This window comes from Halichoeres trimaculatus, unplaced genomic scaffold, assembly GCF_033239565.1.
Source record: "Halichoeres trimaculatus isolate MK-OKI-2021-1 unplaced genomic scaffold, fHalTri1.1 fHalTri1_scaffold_8, whole genome shotgun sequence".
Taxonomy (NCBI): Eukaryota; Metazoa; Chordata; class Actinopteri; order Labriformes; family Labridae; genus Halichoeres; species Halichoeres trimaculatus.
The window spans coordinates 30225584-30246356 of NW_027437186.1; the positions used below are offsets into that span (position 1 = coordinate 30225584).

The following is a 20773-nucleotide window of genomic DNA, read 5'->3' on the forward strand; positions in this document are numbered from 1 at the left end:
TCCAAACAGGGGCTTTAAAATGTCTCATGAAGACTTTTCTACTGATTGACATGATTGGCGTTAGGACCTCAGAGTCTGGGATTAAAGCTGCTATTATTGCTCTGGTTTGCTCTAAGAAGAAGCTGTCTGCTGTACAGAAAAATTAGATATTGACAATTGATAATTGTGTTTTCAAGCTTGACTCATTCTGGCTTTCACTGTAAAACCTCTGAGCTGTTTACTCTAGCGCTTTACTGTCTTCCTCACATTGAGGTAGAAATCACTTGAATTCTACTTTCATTCAGGATAAAAAGTGATTATTACCCATCCTCACTCATAGTTTAAAGAATCCATCCGCCTCAGCTGCTCGATATTGACTTTTTTCTCTCCAATTCTTTTTAGAGTCTTTCAAGGCTCTGCTGCCTTGTGTCACTAAGTCTCCAAACTTTATCATTGATATAAAAACCTTTAACAACACTCTATCCAAATAGTGATTTACTTTTTTCTAGTAAAGCGTATATTGGAGGCAAAGTTAACAAGCGATACATGTTGGCTGCATTTATATGTGAATCCAGAACCTGTTACTTGTTTTACCACCTTTAAAACAAACAATAAGAAGGCTTTTTAAAGATCTGTTCATGCAGTGTTTGGAGGATTTGAGACTGCTAAGAGGACACTGTCTCTGTTTTTATTACTTCTAGGTGGTGACAGCTCATGGATTAAGACTCTCTGGAACTGTAAGCAGATATTTTTATCACACAAGTTGAACATTTTGTGCTTTTTCTGCTTTGCTTCCTCCTCAAACTGTACACCAGGCACACTTTAGTCAGATATTGAAGCGGTCTGATTTATCTTGTGTTTGAGGATGAAATGAAGGAGAGAAGCCTTATTGGAGAAAAGGGAGATCAGGTAACTATTTGCCTCATTGTTTCATCTTATTAAAGAGAAATTAGAAAAATAGTGAGGTTTAGCTTTCAGACAGAAGAGGCCACAGGGTAAAAACAGAGTCTCATTTTTAATGTGTAATTTCAACCAAAGCAGCGTTGACATCTGCCACAGGAAGAAGAGTCTAACATCACCTGCTGATCAGAGTTCAATGTGGCCTTTGTGCTCGGCAGAGGTGGAGCACAGAATTCATTGGAGTCCAATTATTGTTTGGATCTGAAAACAACAGATGCATCTACTTGAGGCAAAGCAGCAATTTCAAAGGCCACCGAGGCAGTCATTGACCAAACATCAAAAGCAGCTGAATACAAAAGAGCCGATATGAATAGAAATCAGAACCTGTGTGCTACGGTCAAACACTCAGCCCTCAACCATGATAGGAGAAAGAGGTATGGAGCACAGAATGTTATTCATGATTGCTCGGAGGTACATTAGTTTGAAAAAGTTCCTGCTTTGAATGAATTGAATCCCAGAACAAAAAGAAAACTTTACAGAGAATAAACTCCATGTTCTTAACCTTCATGCAGCATGAAAGCAAACTTCATGAAGGTCCTTGAGGAGTTTTTTTTAAACCCTAACACAGTCAGAAAGAGGAACGGCTCAGCTTAATACTCTCTGTAGGCATGTCATGAAGAACTATGAATGTCTATCACCTTTGCAGGCGGAGAGAGGAGCTCAAGGACCTCAAGGCGCAAAGGTAACGTATTAAAGACTTATAGCACAACAGGGTAGCGCTGAATGATGTATGAAAGGAAAGTTTTTTTTACACAGGAAAGATCCTCTTTTTAATTTTAAAGAGCTTATCTTTTTGTTTTTAAAAATTGTGTTGAAATGCCTTTCAAAATCAAAAACTGTAAAAATCAGATCAAACTAGAAAAGCACTCAGAGAGCGCAGACCTCCGCTAAGCATATTGTGATCGTCACGCAAAACTTAAGTCCTACTTTAATGTTATACTCCCTTTCAGCAGACTGTCTGCTACAATTTGGTGTTAGTTGCAGGTTTGTACAATAATTTATTTCCTGACAGAGTTGAAAATTATGATGACCCAGAACACATTTCATATTCCAAATCTTAGTATCCAGAATATTGCCAGGATCTTGATCCTACTTTTACATCCATCAGATCTTATTGTGACTTGTCTTGTATTGTTTTGCAAAGCAATCCGACCATTTATCGTAGAGTTATACACACAAATGGTGAAAACGGTCCTATCTCACAATGTTAAAGAATCCTTCAAAATAATCCTGGATCTAGACGGTGATTCAGATCACCCCTAAAATGTAATCACTTCTCTCTTTTTCCATTTTGAACATTTTCTGAAAATTTCATCAAGATCCGTTGGTTACTTTTTGAGTGATGTTGTTCAAAGAAAAACAAACAGAAAAAACTCTCCCAAAGGCACAACCTCCTTGGTGGAGGTAATTACAGTTTGATTTTGTATAATCTTAATATAATATAATCTTGTTTGAGCGTGCAAAAAGAAAATGTTCTGATCTGTTTTTTAAACTCTTTTGTTGCAAAGACCCCCATGAAAATCACTAGTGGCGGATTAATTTAGGAAACAAATCAATATGTGCTAAATATCAGCTAAATGTTCCATCTTAGGCCTCAGGCTAAAACTTACCCTTATTTTTGAATTCAAAATAAATAATTTTACGGTTAAGAAGAGTAATGGTGATCAGCTGGCTGGTGTCATTAACCAAAAATCAGTATGAATTCATGGTCATTGCACAACTGCATGGTTCTTCTCCTTTGTGGTGCATCCATGCAAAGTTAAAGCAGGACCATTCCACAAATAAGAAACCTCTTTCTTTTATTTGTCAGTTATTTTTTTGATCTTGTCTGACCTTTTATGTCATTTGGATATGACTTCCATACAGGCCACATGAGCATTTGTATTTTCTGTAGTTTTCTTTTCCACATTCTTGTGTAAGATTAGCTAAACAATGCATAAATTATTCTTGTATTAAATTTGTAGAGACGGTACGACAAAGTCTTTTCAAAGTTTTTGGTCTCTCATCTTGTGGCAGAGAGAAACGACAGGCTGCTTTTCAGAAGTTTGTTTATTGTCACAAAAACAAAAGTCTGACCCCTTTTTCTCCTGTCTCCCATCTCTTTCTTTCCTCTTACCCAACTTCTGCGTGATGTAACAGGGTAACATGGGGCCGCCGGGTCTAAAGGGAGATCTAGGACCAGAGGTAAGTCTGCTGTGTTACTGACTTAAGATGGAACTGACAGGTCTACTCTGAGAATAAACAGCAGTGAGACAAAAGCTGCTAAAGTTGCAGACAAATTTGATCTTGTAAGAGTCAATTCTTTTTACTGTTCCTGCCCTACCGGTGATTTTCAGCAGTGCAAAGGTTACAGGTATTAAGTACATGACAGTTACAAACACGTTAACATTCTGGGTCACACAACAGGAAGTCAAAAGTTGTCTATAGTCTAAAACTTTGAAAGAGGACAACTTACTGAGCCCTGATTTCAAGACACACCATGAGGACTGAAAGCAAAAATGGGTCTCATGACTGGATCACAGTGGAGACTGTAGCTGGAAGTATTTTTCAAATGAATAGAATTGCATAAATAAAAGCAGAGGAAGTTAAGAATTGCGTTATAAATAAGGAGATGTCAGTGATTTAGTCTTAAAGCAGGCAATGCCGGGCAGCCGACTTGGAGCAGCGATGAGTTAGAGCTCAGAGATTTGTAATGAACCTCACGGCTTTATAGTAAACAGTATCCAGAGATTGAAGACATAGAAAAGATCTATGTACGCATAAGATGTCACCATAGCCACTCAGGGGTATAAATGTGGCAGCTACAGGTCTTTTTTATACAGCAGAAGAAGAACATGAGTCTTATTTTTAATAAAAGCCCAGTTGCAACTTTAACTTCTGGTTGAAAAGCCTAATAGACAAGAAGTTATTCATTCAGAATCAAAGGTGTATGGAGGAAGACAAAGACTTACCATGAGATGAAGGGATAACAAGCTGAGCTTTTTGAGGCACAAACAAAGAAAAGAAAAGAAAAGAAAAGAAAAGAAAAGAAAAGAAAAGAAAAGAAAAGAAAAGAAAAGAAAGGAAAAGAAAAGAAAAGATTAAAAAAGGAAAGGATATTGTGTCTGGAGCTGAGGCTGACCACATTGCAAGAACAAAAGCGTCCAAGTAGAAGTTTATTTCAGTCTGTATCAACAGTAACCTCTGAAAATCAGAGGCCATAAACAAGTCACAAAGAAAAAAAAAACACAGAAAAACAGTCAGGGCCAGGAAGATATATAAAGAGCTTTTTATTTATGATTAAGTTGGCCAATCACAAGAATAAAAAAAAGTATTCTTCTCAGCTTTGAAGATAACAGCATACAAACAAAATCCTTAAAAACATTTCTCACTAAGGAAACAGCAAGCCAAGTTTTTGTTATTATTTATTTTTAAGTTATTTATGGGCTTTTTATGCACGGAGTGACATGTGGGAAAGAGGCCACAGGCTGGATTCAAACCCGGGCCACCCGCACAAGAGCGAACCTTACGGAGTACGATGCGATGCGATGCGATACGATACGATACGATACGATACGATACGATACGATACGATACGATACGATACGATACGATACGATACGATACGATACGATACGATACGATACGATACAAAACTTCTTTTAGACTGCTGCTACAAGTCTTCAGAATCTGATAAAACAAACAACACAAAATTGCACCTAGACCACTAGACCATCTGGGCTTCAAGCCAAGTTATTTTCATGAACTGTTTCAACCATATCCTTACACTTCTGTATCAGCTTATTTTGAAGCATATCATTTATTTTATTATGTCAGTTTTTAAGCTTGATATCAAGGAAAATAAGTTGTGTATTTTTAATTCCACGTCATATCTGTCCCAATATTTTTATTAGAGTCTCTAGACCAGGGGAGTCAAAATCTATTTGAGTTCAGGGGCCGATTGCTCAATTTGATCTCAGCTGGACTGGACTGGAAATATCAGAGCATAATAACTTGTGAATAATGACAAATCCAGATGCTTCTTTTTGTTTTAGTGCAAAAATTACATTTTGCAAATGTTCAGCTTTGATTTTTTTTAATGTCAAATATTTTAAACCACCTGAAATTCTGATGGTATTCAGCCTCAGTTTAGCGTTTCCACTTTATGCTTTACAAATAACAGATCATAATGTATCTACTGAAGCACAAACATGCAGTCACAGCTATCTGAAAGAAGCTAAAGTTGTAGCAATGCGTGAGCCAAAAATAGAACTCTTTTGAACCGGCTCTTCCCTGTGATATTTCTCGCTTTGCAAAGTCGTCCCGCAGGCTGGATTGGATCCTCTAACTGTATGTTTGACACCCCTAATCTAGACTAGAGTCCTGCTGCGGCACAAAACAACATGGAACAATCAGACATGATAGCACGAAGTCAAAAAAAAAAAAAAGAAGTAAAAGTTCCATATCACACTAATGTTTGTTTGTATCGTAAATGCATGTGTAGAAATGGTCACATTTTAAACATCCCCCATTCAAGTCACTGATTTGCACCCTTTGTGAAACCAACCTGAGGGGACCAGATTACAAGGTTTAAGTACAAAGGTCTAATGTCTGTAAAGCTGTGTTTTCCACACTGTGAAAAGGTCTACTGGTAAAAAACGAAGTGAATAACTCTTATTGCTTATAAAACTGGAGTTTCCTTCTGTTTGAAGATGTTATATCCATGTAAATATGATTAAACATTTATACCAAAGTATTGCAAGAAGTGTTTTATCTGAGTCAAGAGAAAAAGACATAAAAAAAGATAGCAGTCTTTTCTCTTCTCGCCCTGTATCAAAAGCTTGGTTTCCATAGTGATACGAGGGTCAACCAGTCCATGCATGTGTTCCGAGACAATAATGAGTCAAATGGAGGATGCAAACATGTTAAACAGAAGGGAAGAAGCATGGTTTAGGCTCTAAAGACCGTCTGCCGCTCAGTCATGATTATATCCTCAGCGCAGAGTCCTTTTCTGAAACTCACCATGGTTTATTCAGGAGGCAGCCGGGGCAGCGTCTAAACAACTCTGCTATTGCAAATACTCCAGCTCGTCTGTGTTTACAGTGTAGCTGGCTTGGTTATAAAATATGAAAGCCCAGAGACCCAGAGAGTTCTGTCACAAAATAAAAGGCGAAAATAATCCAAAGTATTGGTTTTCTTTTGTGTTTTGCCAGGGGAAGCAAGGCCTGCCTGGACTCCCAGGACTCCCAGGCGAGCCAGTAAGTATGTTGGCACTTCATGTCAAGCCTCCTCTCTATCTCTCCCCCTCTTTCCCTCTGTCTCTTTCTGTCCTATCACCTTGCCATCTCCTCTACTCTCTTACTCAGTCAGCCAGATTTATAGAGAGAGATAAACAGATAAACGTCAACAGGCAGAGACGAAGAGGAAGCGGAGGACAAGTCCAGAATTTTTACACAGACGATCAGTAATCAAATTTAAGAATTAATTAGAGGAAAGAGGCAAATCTAAGCGCTTTATGCCAGGAATGGAGGCAGAGGCCCAATCTGTTCTCCACACCTGCTTCGGTAATGAGCATCTGTCTTTACTCAAAAGCAGGGAGGGAAAAGAGGCATTTCATAAATCCTGGCTAAGGGAAATTATGTTGGAACACGGCAGCCCGCTGAAGCAGTGAGGAGGAGGAGATAAATGTGTGTGAGGAGATGAAGGCCCGGTGATAGATGTGTCTCCTTTTACCACTATTTACAGGGCTCGCCAGGGGAGCCAGGGGTGCCTGGGAGAGATGGCCTGAAAGGAGAAAAGGTAGGTAAACTTCCATTCAAGTTCTCACCTCAAAGAAAACTGTGCTACTATGATGTTTTATCACAGGTTGAACATGCTAGACAACTGGTGAAGACACCTTTCAGAACGCTTGCCCCGCACGCCATCCTCAATCACTCTGCAACTTTGTGTTCCTCCCTTTGATGCCTCCGACTGCTCCGTTATTTGTACACACGATTTTGTCTTGCAGCAAGACTTGTTCCAAATGCTGTGCTGAAAGCAGAAAAGTGCACAGTTGACATACATATTTGATGGGGTTTGTCACTTGTCAGAATAAACGAAGCAGCACTCGAGTCTCCCCGCCCACCGGAGTCACTCTGCTGCACTCCAGGGCAGAGACATAAACCTAAAGTGCTGAAACCTCCCACATCTATTCACATTTAATCCTCCTTTGTCATATCTGCTACACTGATGCAAGAGGCCGTTCTGGTTACATTTGTGTGGTTGTCTGTGAATAAATATATCTGAAAGAACAAACAATGTCTGTGAGCTGAATACGAAGCTGGAGCCAGGAGACAATGAGATTAGCTTAGCATGAAGATTGGGAGCAGGAGGCCTTGCTCCAGCCTGGCAGGATCTCCGTGGCTCTTACACACACGATGTCTCATTTGTGTGATCGGACAAAAACACTGGACTGTTAAAACATGTTAAAAAAATAAAGGGGGGGTCTGACATTTTCTTGCACTTAAATTTCATGCACAGATTTTTCTGCTATCTGCTATCTTGCACTTTCATGTTTCTGCACAGAGCAAACATGCACGTTGGTGAGTGGGGTAACAAATGAAGAAGAGAGTGGTTTGGTGTGCAAAATATTTTTAACAATGGATGTTTTTCATGGTAAAAACTTGACTAATGCAGCATCGCACTTATCATGCATGAAGGCCACCGTTACTTCACCAACTGGAAGGGTGAGCAGGGTTTTAGCCTTTAGAATCTAACTCGTCGATATTGGAAAACGTCCCAGTTCTTCACACTGTACCATTTTAAGAAAGTACTCATTGCCAGATCCGGCAGCCTGCTTTGATTATGGTAGATAGGTATGATACAAAGATGGATTAAAGGTCTGGAACAGGTTTCACAGAAGATTCTTAAACAGTGATATGTTTGACTGCTAAAAAAAAAGCAAAACAACAGGACTGCATAGTGGTTAAACATGCACAACCCAAATCAGTGACAATAACAAGGGTATAATTTGTCCAAAGGCAGCTCTTACATCAACATGAGCCAGAAGTTTGTTGTTGATGCAGGTCTTCAGCAGTTTTCTTAAATTTTTTAATACTAGGTTAACTTTTGTCAAAAGGCATGTTTGACCTCACAGGAATAGAGTATCACCATGTAATTTTCCTTTTTTTCTCCCACAGCCCAGGAGAATCAGAATATTTAAAGGGGCTGAGAGGAATTTAAAAGTGATCTTGAAAAAGTCTCCCCTCTACATATATGCCTGACCATAATCCACACTTTAAAATGAAATTATCAGCGCCAATATTGCTGGTTACAGGTTATTTCAAATTAATACTTCTTAGCTTCCTGAGAGGGTTAGACCAGGATCAGACTGATTTAAAGCACATCTAGGTCTCTATGACAACACCACGCTGGCTGTTGAAGTTTTTTAGTGAGAAGAGATGAAACATAGAGGTCTGTGTTTTTCTCTGCTGAAAATAATTTCTGTGATTAATTTTGTAGTGATTGTGGACACAGGAGCCTAACCGTCAGACAGAAAAAGGACAGGAGAGCAGAAGAAACATGTACAGGAGAGTAATACAGCCCGAGTTTAAGGCTAATTAGCCTTTATTGAAGAGTGAGGTTACGTTAGCTCTGCTTGGTAGATGGCTGGCAGGACATAGCTAACCAGGATTCACTAACGTTACACATTACAGACATGTCTTAGAGCACCAGACTGTCAGCTGTGCCGATTAACAGCTACTAAACAACTTACAAACTGACAGTGTTACCTTGTTGTCAAGTTTCAAATCGTATCGCTACCTAACTGTATTCATCGATACCTTACCTCAGAGCATTAAAGTACAAAGTTGTCTTGAACAAAGACAATTTGTTTCCATCCAATCTCCTTTTAATTCCAAAACAAACACACGCCTCACTAAAAGTAATGTACAACAGTGTGCGGAGACAAGGTGGCGAGGGAGTGCAATTAAAACAGATCCTCCTCATAGCGTCTTGAAAGAAAGGGACCTCAGTTAAAGTCATTACATCCTGGACTGGTTCTACTCTGAGTTTGGAAATAGAAGTTGTGGAAAAAAGCCCTCTAGGGGAGCTCTTGGACCAGTGAAAAGACAAAGACAAGGATTTAGGAGTAGAGATTCACATCCCAAAAAGATAGCAGTCTTTTCTCCTCTCGCCATGCATCATAAGCTTGGTTTCCATAGTGATATGAGGGTCAACCAGTTCATGCATGTATGCAGAGACAATAATGAGTCAAATGGAAGATGCAAGCATGTTAAACAAAAGGGAAGAAGAATGGTTTAAGCTCTGAATAGTTGAAGAAATCCCAAAACATCTTTTTGAGGTGGTCCAAAACAGTGTCTGATTGGCTGGCCGACCACAACAAAGATGATAATTCACAAATGTATCTAGAAAACATCCCAGATTGCCTTTGTTTTTGGAGACACAGGGTCTAGATAGCCTCAAAAATACTCTGGATATCACACAAACAAAGGAATTTGACCAAAAAACTGTGAGTCTCATAGAGCAACTTCTTCTGACTGCATGTATCTGTGACACACTTTTTTATTTTTAGATAGGATTATGTAAAAAACAAAAGGTTTATGTTTCATTGGACGATGGCAACCCCAAAGGGAAGTATGGGACTTTTGAGTAAAGTGTAAATTTTCCCATTTTGGAGGGTAAAAACAATGAAACACAATTCATCTGTTTGTTTTAGTTGGACAGAAGAGGGAGGGATAATCTGGGAGCAGAGATCAGAGAAAAGTATTGCAGCAAAGGTTGTGGCTGGAGTTGAACCAGCAACAGCTGCAGCAAGGACTATAAATGGCACACCTAAACCACGAGGCCCCTGGTGCTCTGAAACTCCTCTTTTAACTTCAACCACTGAAATGAAAAAGAGACATTTTCATGGACGGTAACTGAGAGCAGACAGTGTCTCTGCCTCGTGGACAGCCGTTTACAACCTCCAAACTTGATGCTTTTTTAGTGTCTGTGGAGCCTAAAGCTGTCTCCTCTACAAACACTGTTAATGTCTCTCCTCGCTGATGTGAAAAATGATGTGCTAAATGGTGTGTGCGCCCGCTTTATGGTCCCTGTGTGTCACACAGCCACCCTCCCTCTGGATTATTGAGATGACTGTCAATCTGACGTTTTATCAGAGGAAAAGTGTCTGAGCGCTGTCTGTCTGTCTGTCTGCAGGGGGACTCTGGTGGAGTGATGGGACTACAGGGACCTCCAGGTCCTAAGGGGGAGCCTGGAGAGCCTGGAGGTGGATACATGGTGGGTTCCTTATCACGATTAGACAGTCACTTTCATCTGACCTTGTTGGCTTCAGCCCTTCAGTCACTTGATTCAAAGAAAAACCTGTTTGTGGAGAAAGACACCAATAAACCAATGTTAATGTGTTAGCATTAGCTCCGGGATAGCCTTCAAAGGTTTTTTCCTTTGATAAACTTTAGTAAAAGTCATCACAAGCATCGACATGCTTTACAAACTGCCAGAGATGGTAGGGGATCGATTTAGTATCCCACTTATTTTCTTACTCGTTAGCTTCATGCTTAACCCTGCTCAAACCAGGAAGTTTAATCTGCACAGTATTATATGGTCTGTATGAAAGATTTCACTCACAAACATTTATGGTATTATTAGGTCTTATCTTAATAACTTAAGTGCACCAATTTCATTTTTTAAAACTGCAAAAAACTGAAATCTTATCAAGAGTTTTGTCTTATTTTAAGTAAAAATGTCTTGTTATACCAGATATGAGCCCCATTGAACTGATCAGTCCAGAAAAATGTCTTGTTTTAAGTTATTCAAAGACAAAGCTGAGGTCTTAATTGCTTGTAATAAGTAAAAAAAAATCTGCCAATGGAACAAGAAAAAATTGCTCGAAACTAGTATAATGTCTTAATACAAGTAACTTTTCTCTTGTTCCTTTGGCAGATTTTTAAACTTGAATCAAGCAATTCAGACCTCATTTTTGTCTTTAAATAACTTGAAATAAGACAATTTTATGGACTGGTCAGGTGAATGTGGCTCATTTTAAGTCTAAGAATATATTTTCTACCCCAAATGAGACAAAAACACTTGATAAGATTTCAGTTTTTTCATTACTTTTTATTTGTTTCACTTATCTATTATTTTCTTTTTCTGAAATGCCTTGGGCTGCAAGTTTTCCACCTCCTCCTGAAATGCTTGCAATATGCAGAGGTCAAGTGGGATTTAAGTTTTACTGTGAGAAGTCTGGAACAGGCTGATCAATTAAGTTTTGACAATATAAACGCTTTATAAAGAATAAATGACATTGTCAAAATCATTTCATGTGGAGAGGTAGAAAACATATTCCAGCTTCATGAGCAACTGTGTGAATAAAGATAAGTTTAAAAACAGAAGAGGAGAAAATTTGGGTTTATAAAAAAGGAAGTTGCGTTAACATCTGGAGCAGCTGCAGATGAGTTAAAGGAAACAAGCTCCTCCAGCTGTGAAGCTACCATGACGTTATGGCGATGCGATCCCATTAAGTCATCTACCAGTGGATAACCTCAGCATGGGCAATCACCTGTCCTCCCATTTTGGAGCTTATAGCTGTTGAAGCACTCTCTGTTATGCACATGGCTTTGCATACTGAAGCGTTCATTACAGCGTCACTGAAAAAGGTGGCACATGTGCAGTCAAGTCCTTAGTCCTGGTTGACGGCATCTCCACTTCTCAATCAACATAGAGAGTGCCCCAGCTTTAAACAATTGTGTGTGTGTGTGTGTGTGTGTGTGTGTGTGTGTGTGTGTGTGTGTGTGTGTGTGTGTGTGTGTGTGTGTGTGTGTGTGTGTGTGTGCACTGAACTGAACGTTAAGCCTGACAGCAGCGCTGCTCATCAAGCAAAGGGGTTCTGTGTTCAGTTGAGCAGAGTAATAAGTGAAAGATTGCATTCAGGCAGAAGTATTTAAACCTTTTTTAATGTACTCTGGGCTCTGAAAAGTGGAGCGGAGGGCTGTATATGTGTGTGTGTGTCTGTGTGTGTGTGTGTGTGTGTGTGTGTGTAAAAACGTTAAGTGGAAATGTTTACAACAAGCTGCTGACCTCTGATGTTTATGTGGTTCAGAAGCTTGACCATAAGCGATGTCGATGCTATTTCACGCCTTTTTACATTCAGACTTTTTTATGAATATTTGGAGGAAGTGAAACAAAAGGAATTTTTAAGTTTAATGTTCTTTGTTGTTGGGGATAAAGAAAAGAAACAAAAGCAATCAACAAACTCGATTCACGTCTTCTGAGGTTCTTTAATGAGTCAGCCTTCACGAGGAGCGTTATTGATTTTGCCTTTAAATGAATAATGAGCAATTTACTCTTTGTTTCTTTTGACTGGTGTTATTTGCATAGAAATCACCCTCTGTCACACACTGTTGTAGGAGTTTTGTTAGAGTGTCGGTGCACAATGTTCAACGTAGGATTGTTTTCCCCAGAAAGAAAATAGAATCTTGTCATTTGTCTCACAAACTTCCCAAACTTTTCACACTTGGTTTGAATGAATCAGTACATTTTACCCTGAAAACTAAAATTGCTGTGTGCGTTCAAACCTGTCCTCTGCAGCTAATCTAAATTGTGCACTTGTAACCTAAATACATGCTGAGCACAGGAATCAATGTCTCATCTGAAGTGTACAGTAAATAATGCTTACACTGTCCCCGATTCCAATCAGCCTTTTTCTCTCTGCTATGGCATTATCACTTTGCCTCTGTACACAGAAACTATTGAAAAGGTTATAAAGAGTATTGAACATGAGCTCGTGTGTTTATGAAGGAGTGTAGCTCATATAAATTCTCTTGTTTAAAGTTGAGAAGCTTTTTTGCATTGTACCTCAGGTCTCAACACAAAGAGGTGATGAATATGCAGCTAAAACTTCACCTGAAATGGTTTTCCTTTGTTTTTCAGGGTGAGGGGTTGTCTCTAACCAGAGCGTCTCGTGGGCCTAAGGTAAGAGTCTCACTTTGCATCATTTTATCTTCTGCAGAGTAATCAGAAATATTTATCAGACACACCCATTCTAATACTTGTTAAAGCAATGCCTAATCAGCCAATCACATGACTGCATCTCAATGCAGTTGGGTGTGTAGTCATGGTAAAGATGACCTGCTTAAGTTCAAATTGAGCATCAGAATGGAAAAGAGGTGATTTAAAGGACTCTGAACATGGCATGGTTGTTGGTCTGAGTATCTAACAAACTCCTGATCTGCTGGGATTTCAACCCACAACCATCTTTAAGGTTTACAGAGAATGGAAAGCAAGGTCTGCAGAGGACCATCTCTGATCACACAACACGTCCAACCTTGAGGCGGATGGGCTAAAGAAGTAGAAGACCACACCAAGTGGCACTCCTGTCAGCCAAGAACAGGAAACTGAGGCTACAATTCTCACAGGCTCACCAAAACTGGACCAAAAGAGATTGAAAATTCTTGTCCGGTCTGATGAGTCTGGATTTCTGTTCCACATTCAGATGCTAGGCTCAGAATTTAGAGTAAACAACATGAAAGCATGGATCCATCCTGCCTTGGATCAACGCTTCAGGCTGCTTCTGCTGCTGCTGGAGTAATGATGTGGGGGGGATTTTCGTGGCTCACTTTGGGCCCCTTAATACCAGCCGAGGTTTAAAGTCCACAGCCTTCCCGAGGAGTGTTGCTGACCATGTCAATCCCTTTATGAGCACAGTGTACCCATCTTCTGATGGCTACTTCCAGCAGGATAACGCTCCATGTCTGGAATCATCTCAGACTGGTTTCTTCAACATGACAATGAGTTCCCTGTACTCAAATGGCCTCCACAGTCCCCAGATCTCAATCCAATAGAGCACCTTTGGGATGTGGTCAAACATGATCCTCATCATGGATGTTCATCCGACAAATCTGCTGCAACTGTGTGATGCTATCATGTCGATATGGAGCAAAATTTCTGAGGAAGGTGTTGAATCTTTGATTTTAGAGGTGATCTTTGAATTAAGATGATTCAACTTGGTCCTAGCTAATAAAGTGATGGGAAATATAAATCTATGCTTTAGCCTGAGAAAGCAAAATGCAACAAAAAGAAAAGTGGACAACATGAAGGAGACCTCAAAAACATTTCCTTTTGTGTTTTCTAGTTTTTTTTTTGTGTGTGTGTGATTTAGTTGGTTGTGTTTTACTTGAGCTTGTTACTCTTTTAGCTTTATTTTTCATTTTTACCTTTTTTTTTTTTTTGCATTTCTTCCTGCTTATGTGTTTTCTTTTTCGCTCTACCATTCTCTTTTGTTGTTGTTGCATTTTCTCTTTTTGGAGTTTTCATTTTTTTTGTTTCCTTTTTTGTATTTTTGTTGTTACATTAGTTTTTTTGTTGCTGTTGTTGTGCACACTTCAGTGCCACCTGAAATTCTTTTTCGATAAAAAGAACAAAAGTAAAGATTATCCTTTCAAGTTTTTTTTTCACTGCAAAACAAAGAAAGCAGGAAATTTTAAAAAAGAAACAGTTCAGCCAGTGCAAAAGAATATGTTCCTCTCCAAGACTCTCCTTGTAAAACACTTCACACCAGCAGGCTCCTTTCGCTGAGCTAACTTTTATCCATACACATCACAGACCTTGGCCCACTGAGAGGGCTTAAATATTTGAACATACTGTATAATCAAGCAGGAGATTATAGGTTTCATGTCTTAAGTGAAGTGAAGTCAGTCATGTATAACCATGCACTGAAGATGCCCCAGTTATTGGACTACATTTGACCCGGCGCATGTATGATGAGTTGAATAAAACAGATAATGAGTGTCTGCATGCTGTTGTCCTTGAGCTCTTTTGTTTTCCAACCTTTGAAGCTTTAACAGGCAAAGATAAAGCGGAAACTTAAAGAGAGTGAATATTAATGATCAGCTTTAACATCTGTGAAACCTCCCTCTTAATGTGTCTGGCAGGGTGAGAGGGGTGTCCCAGGACTGCCAGGAGACCACGGTGAGAAAGGTGAACCTGGAGAGGGCATCGCCGGCCCGACTGTGAGTATGATGTTGTATTGATTGGTCCGTGTCTCCCACATTCATTATTTAACTCAAACCACTGCACCTTCAGAGTCTCATCTACAGCCAATACAAAGAAGACGTCCTCTTTGAATATCAATATCAGTGTTCATTAAATACCCTCTCAGATGAAAACGTCGGTCATTACTGTGGGTTGCTGTAGTATTGCACTCCTCCTTCATCATATACTCGCTTCAACGCCACTTTGAACCTCGTAGATTTGATTGTGACTCTAGTCTGCTTTCATTTTTTGAAATACAGGATTGTTGAAGACAGAGAATCAATAGAGCAAAAGGTGTCTAACACAATTCCTTTATTGGATCCTGGGTGCTAGAGGGCAGATGGTGTTAACAAGATGTGTGATGTGTTCTTAGGGCCCCTCAGGACCCCCAGGAAAGCCAGGAATGGAGGTTTGTAGAAACTTCTGAATCAAAAACACAGAACCAGTATGGAGGAGTTCATGTTTGGTCAGATTTGTAGCATATTGATGCATTTTTTCAAGTCTTTTGTAACACACAGCAGAGATCCAGGCATTATCTGACAACTAAAAAACAAGATTGTTAAAATCATCATGTTTTTCAGGGCCTACGCGGACCCCCGGGTGTTGCGGGCCCTCCTGGAGCTCCAGGAAGGGAGGTGAGTAAGATCAGTCCACTCTTCACTCCCTCACATGTGTGCTCAGATGAAAAAGGAGGCTGGGAGGATGAAGGAACATGAGCTACCCACTGCAGATGAACAAGTATCACAGCTCCTGGACATAAATCCCCACCAAGTGAACCGAGTGTGATCGCAGTCACTGCCCGGTGTCTGAAGATATCACAGCCAGGAGGGTTGTTAACTCCTTTCTTTGTCTCAATTAAAGGGCTCCCCTGGTAGAACAGGTCCCCCAGGTCCTGCTGGACCCCCAGGTGAACCAGTAAGTAGAAGGATCCATTTCTGTACTTCACTGTGTCTGAAATTCAGAGCTCTATTTCCATTTTTAGATAATTAGCAGCGAGTCCTGCTGTGAACTAACCAACTTCACTTTCCGGGAAATGTTGCCGCTTTTGACAAATTGGCAGCACCCTGTAGTTAGCACGTGTTCTCATGTCTTTCTTGTTTTTTTTTTTTTTAAATGCTCCCAGTAAAAATTAGCTGCAGTCCTATGAGCAGAAGTGTGAGTATCATACAAATGCTGCTGCTGCTGCATCAAAGCCTTGCAAATTTTAACCTATTTATATTCATGTGCTGAAAAACCAGGAGATCTAATTTATTGACCATTTTGTGTTTTTAAAAATACATGGGCTGTTTTTCTCCATCCAGACAACAACAATATCTGGAAGATGTGAGGGTTTTGTCTTCCAGCGACAAAGTTATTAAACTGTTTGCTCAAGCGTTTCAGATAAAAGCTGGAAATGAAGCACTGAAAAAGAAATTCCTTAAAAGATACTCTGTATGAAATCACATTCCTTTAAGGCATATATGATGATCTTATAAAATTGATGTGTGAAGCAATTTACTGGAGGCACCAGCAGCAAACAAACCACGGCAGAATGATTCTGAAATGTTGAACTCTGAAATAAAGACTTTTCTTTCTTCCTCGTCTCTTTACAGACTGCCCTGCCAATCGTTGGAGACATGGGAACTCTACTAAAGGTATTTTATCTTCATAGCTAATGTGAAGCTAGTGAAGCACCACCGAAGTAGAGTTGAGCCGATCATCTAGTGTATAAGCGAATAATAAGTGCAAAAGTGGAGCAACAGATGGACATTTTGTTGAAAGACAGTCAGCAGATTCAGCAGATTCAGCAGCACAAGAACAACATGGGAGTTCACAATGATCGTAGCAACAGTACTGTTGTCCTGTTGTATGTACATGAGCGAAGCGGAGTGTGACGTTTACACTGCAAAGGTGTCAGCAGCGTTTCAGAAAAATCCCACTCTGGAGGCCATTTTCAAAAGTTTGCTTTTTAGGTCGGCTGAAACGTTGTTTCCGTGTAAACATAAAGCTGAAACACAACAAAACTTTTGCATTTCACCCTAAAACCATTGTCGTATAAGCAGCCCCTAAAACAACAGTGGGAGAAAAACTGTTTTTTTTTTTTTTTGTTGTTTTTTTTTTTTTCAAACTGTAAGCTACTGAACGGCAGGAATAAAACAGATGCATTTCCATTCAGACCAACAGATGATTTTTAGGTGGCTTCTGTGCACAATTTCCCATCCTGCTTAATCAACTTTGTAAACTGATGCGTCACAGCTCCAACATCCTGTGACATTAGAAGGTTTACGTAGTGGAGGCACACCAGAGACACATCATGTGTATTTTGGCCATAAAGCTACTGCAGGGGCACCAGAGAGACGGGATAAAGACAAAAAAATGCACAACAGCCCGTCTTTGATGATGCAAAGTAATTCCCATCAGTGTCAGTATTCAGTCAATCAATCAAACTTTATTTATAAAGCATTTTTCATTCACAACAGTAGCAACATTAAGTGCTTAACGAAAGAAAACAAGACTTAAATAGGAAATAATAATTAAAAATTGACCCGACAATCCCCCACGCACACATCGATGTACAACCCTCCACCACCAACCCACACCTCACCTCACAAGGTGAGCACAGTTTAATTAGACTCCACGCAGATGACCTGAGGAACTGTGGACTTTTGGCTGACTGGGCTACAGGGTCCCTGATGTTATGTTTATGTCCTATTTGACACAAAGTATAGATTACTTTTCACTTGTGAAAAAAGTTTTCTGCGTATTTTTTAGAGGAAACCTGGTAAAATTGCAGCAGCCTAATTAGGAAATGTTGGAAAGGGACAACAGAGCACATGTTTGAAAAAACAAAAGTTTATATTTTGGACCTTTTAACCCTATCATAACATTAGCTAGAGCATTAAACCCATAAACTCTTTCGCCCATGGTAAAATTGTTAGTGTCCAGCCAATACAACATGATCTCACACGTGTTTGAAGAAATTTTCAAAACAGATAAAAAGATTGAAACCTGTATATCTCTCTGCCAAGGCATTTGTAAGTAAACACTGTGAGCAACAGTTGTACAGGTCTGGTCTGTTAAACCACCATACCTGCAGCTTGAAATTACACGTCAAGTTCATCATATATGAAGCTCATTCCTGCCTTTTTTTTCCTTTGCTGGGAAAAAAAAAGAGTAAAGGTCCCTTTTCTATTCCTGACCCTATTAAGTGTTTGCGCTTTGACTGCAGTCCAATTCTTTAGCTTCAGGCTGTTATTACCAAAGAACAGGTACTTCTAAAGCAGCCGCTCCCTCTCCCAGTGTGACATTTCTATCAAACCCCATGACAAATACTGATTTGTTCCTTTAACTGAGGTAGATTAGTCACATCACTTCATGATTTTACCTGCAGCAAAGTACTTTGCTAAACAAAGTTTCTTTTCCTGCTTGTCAGTGCCGACGAGAACCATAACACCTACGACGATTAATCACTAATAGATTAAGTCAGATGCCAGCAGTCCTATAATTTCATGTCACCTTCCCGTAAAATGTCAACTTATTTTAACCACTAAGTGCTTTGTTAGAGTCGGCTGCTGTTTACAGACTTCAGCAGAGGTGCTTTGTGGCACTTTAATTGCTACTTTCAACACCTTGATGACACCTACAGAAAGAACCAAAAACATTTTACTTTTAATTCTTAACCTCCAGAAATAGAGGCTCTTCTTATTTTCTTTGATTGATAACATTTTACTGGACTCTGGAAAGATAATTAAAAAGGATGTATGGATTATTTTCCATTTTGCATCCAGCCTTTCTGATTTAATGCTTCTTTTTAATGGTGCTATATAGCTGCTCCTGTCCCCTCTGTGTAAGTCACGGCTCCTACGCGTTTCCTTGAAGCTGCAGCGCCTATACCCACCGCATCAGGGACAATGATATTTAAGATTCTCACCTAAATGTCACAGTCAATGAGTTTGACAAAGTTCACCACTCACTTCGATGAGAGACACTCTCGGAGACACTGTTGGAGGGTTCACATTATTTCTGCTCTGCAGACATTTAGAGAGCACTTTGAGTCAGTTGGGGTCTCGTCCTCCACCCGGGGGATGTGACATAATAAAGGGCGAAAATGCGGCGCTCCAGCCCTGCCTGATGAAATCTTTTCTGTGCCATCACTTTTACCTCCTTCCTCTCCTTTGTTGGCAGAACGCCTGCAGTTTGTGCCAGACGAGAGTCCCGGGGCTTCCTGGCCTGAAGGGAGAGAAGGGGTCCCCTGGAGCGCAAGGAGTGGAAGGCCTGGTGGGGGAAAAGGTACAAGTAACAAATCATCATGGCAGGTGATTTCCCTGGCCATGATATTATGCATTTTATGACACTTGTTAAACTCCCCCTTGGGGATGCTTATGAAAAACGTGCAGTGCATGAGTCTCTGATGATTTGTGCTGTGTACTCATCCAAACAGGGTGATCCAGGTGTGAGAGGTCCTACAGGTAACCCTGGGAAAGAAGGCCCCAAGGTAGGCGAGCATAAATACACTGTTTGTTGGAATCTAGATTTAACACAGTTCATCTGCAGCTCTAATAACCTCTTTCTGCTCTCTTGTTTATTAAAATGTGTGATTAATCTACTTAATAAAGAATCAAATTGACAAATGCTTCTTGAATTACCTTGTGGATTATCTCCTGAAGCCTCCCCAGCTGTTGTACACCTCCGCTTGTTCACCAAGCTCCTACTGTAGGTGCTTGTTGCAGAACTTGTTGCTATGGATACTGTGTTAATCCACCAGGCAATTTCACATGTGGTGCTGCAAGAGAGGAAGAGACATTTTGAAGTTTACACCCATCAGCTTTTTAGTCTCGGGGCCTTTTCATATGTTGGGGAGAACGTTCACTTCCTTCTTTGCTTCTGCCGTCCTGCAGGGAGTGAAAGGAGAGAGAGGGTTCCCAGGCCCTACAGGAGATAAAGGTGATGAGGTGAGTGGAAAAGTTTGCATCTTCAGAAAAATTAACTCACTAGTTTTTCAAAGCACGAGGAAGTCACCGTGACTTTGAGAGGCAGGGTTTTCAAAAGGATGTAAATATGTTGTAACGTCTGCCTCATCGTCGACTTCTGAAAGTCTGGTTTCAGAAGCAGCTATCAAAGCTTTCTGTGCTCTGTGGCCTCCCTTCTGCACTCTGAGGACAAACTTTATAAAGACGGCTTTTTCTGAATGTGTGTGTGTGTGCTATTTAAGAAACAAGGCATGCTACAGAGCTGCGAAAAAGCATTTCATAGGTCAACGCTCAGAATTGAAATGCTGTGACATTAGGTTTTCTCCAACGCTTGTTATAAGAGTTTATCAGCTCAATAAAACATGTTCAGGTTTGTCTGTGATAAAAGACAGTTCATGACATGTCTAGAGATTGAAAAGACAGCACATTTGTGTTCAAACTAAATGTGTGCAGATTTTCATACCTCTACATTGTTGTGTGTCGTGGAAATCCCTGAATCTGTCTGTTTACTGATCAAAACATCCCATGCTAAAGTTGGTCGTTTAAAGTTCTATTCAAGATCTTCATGGGCCAGTTGTTCCAAGGTAATTCAACCATAATGTAGTTACCGGATTGGGTTAAATCCTGAAAATGGGTCGTTCAAAATGGAAAGAAGGATTTCAAAATCGTACAACATCACGTAATACAATCCTAGTTTTAATCCGGATCAAACCTTCAGTTTGTGTTGTTCAGAACTTCAAAATGTCAAATCTGGATTATCCTGGTACCAGCAGGTGGTAGGAGTTAAAGGTAGATTTCAGGAAGAAAATGTAGTAAAACTTCTACCTGTTGTTCTTTACAGAGCTGGTAGCCCACATCATATGTTTATTTAGAGCACG

The 20773-nt window shown here is 40.0% G+C and overlaps 1 protein-coding gene across 1 annotated transcript in view; it reads left to right on the forward strand.

Moving 5' to 3' along the window:
- The window catches only part of LOC141795517 (uncharacterized), a 161148-nt gene that overhangs the window by 112726 nt on the left and 27649 nt on the right, over positions 1 to 20773 (forward strand). The window contains exons 19-34 of the mRNA XM_074676421.1: positions 681 to 716; positions 844 to 888; positions 1586 to 1621; positions 3079 to 3123; positions 6132 to 6176; positions 6664 to 6717; positions 10117 to 10197; positions 12847 to 12888; positions 14847 to 14924; positions 15320 to 15355; positions 15528 to 15581; positions 15808 to 15861; positions 16539 to 16580; positions 19111 to 19215; positions 19367 to 19420; positions 19824 to 19877. Coding sequence (XP_074532522.1) covers positions 681 to 716; positions 844 to 888; positions 1586 to 1621; positions 3079 to 3123; positions 6132 to 6176; positions 6664 to 6717; positions 10117 to 10197; positions 12847 to 12888; positions 14847 to 14924; positions 15320 to 15355; positions 15528 to 15581; positions 15808 to 15861; positions 16539 to 16580; positions 19111 to 19215; positions 19367 to 19420; positions 19824 to 19877 — 861 coding nt within the window. The remainder of the gene's footprint in view (positions 1 to 680; positions 717 to 843; positions 889 to 1585; positions 1622 to 3078; positions 3124 to 6131; positions 6177 to 6663; positions 6718 to 10116; positions 10198 to 12846; positions 12889 to 14846; positions 14925 to 15319; positions 15356 to 15527; positions 15582 to 15807; positions 15862 to 16538; positions 16581 to 19110; positions 19216 to 19366; positions 19421 to 19823; positions 19878 to 20773) is intronic.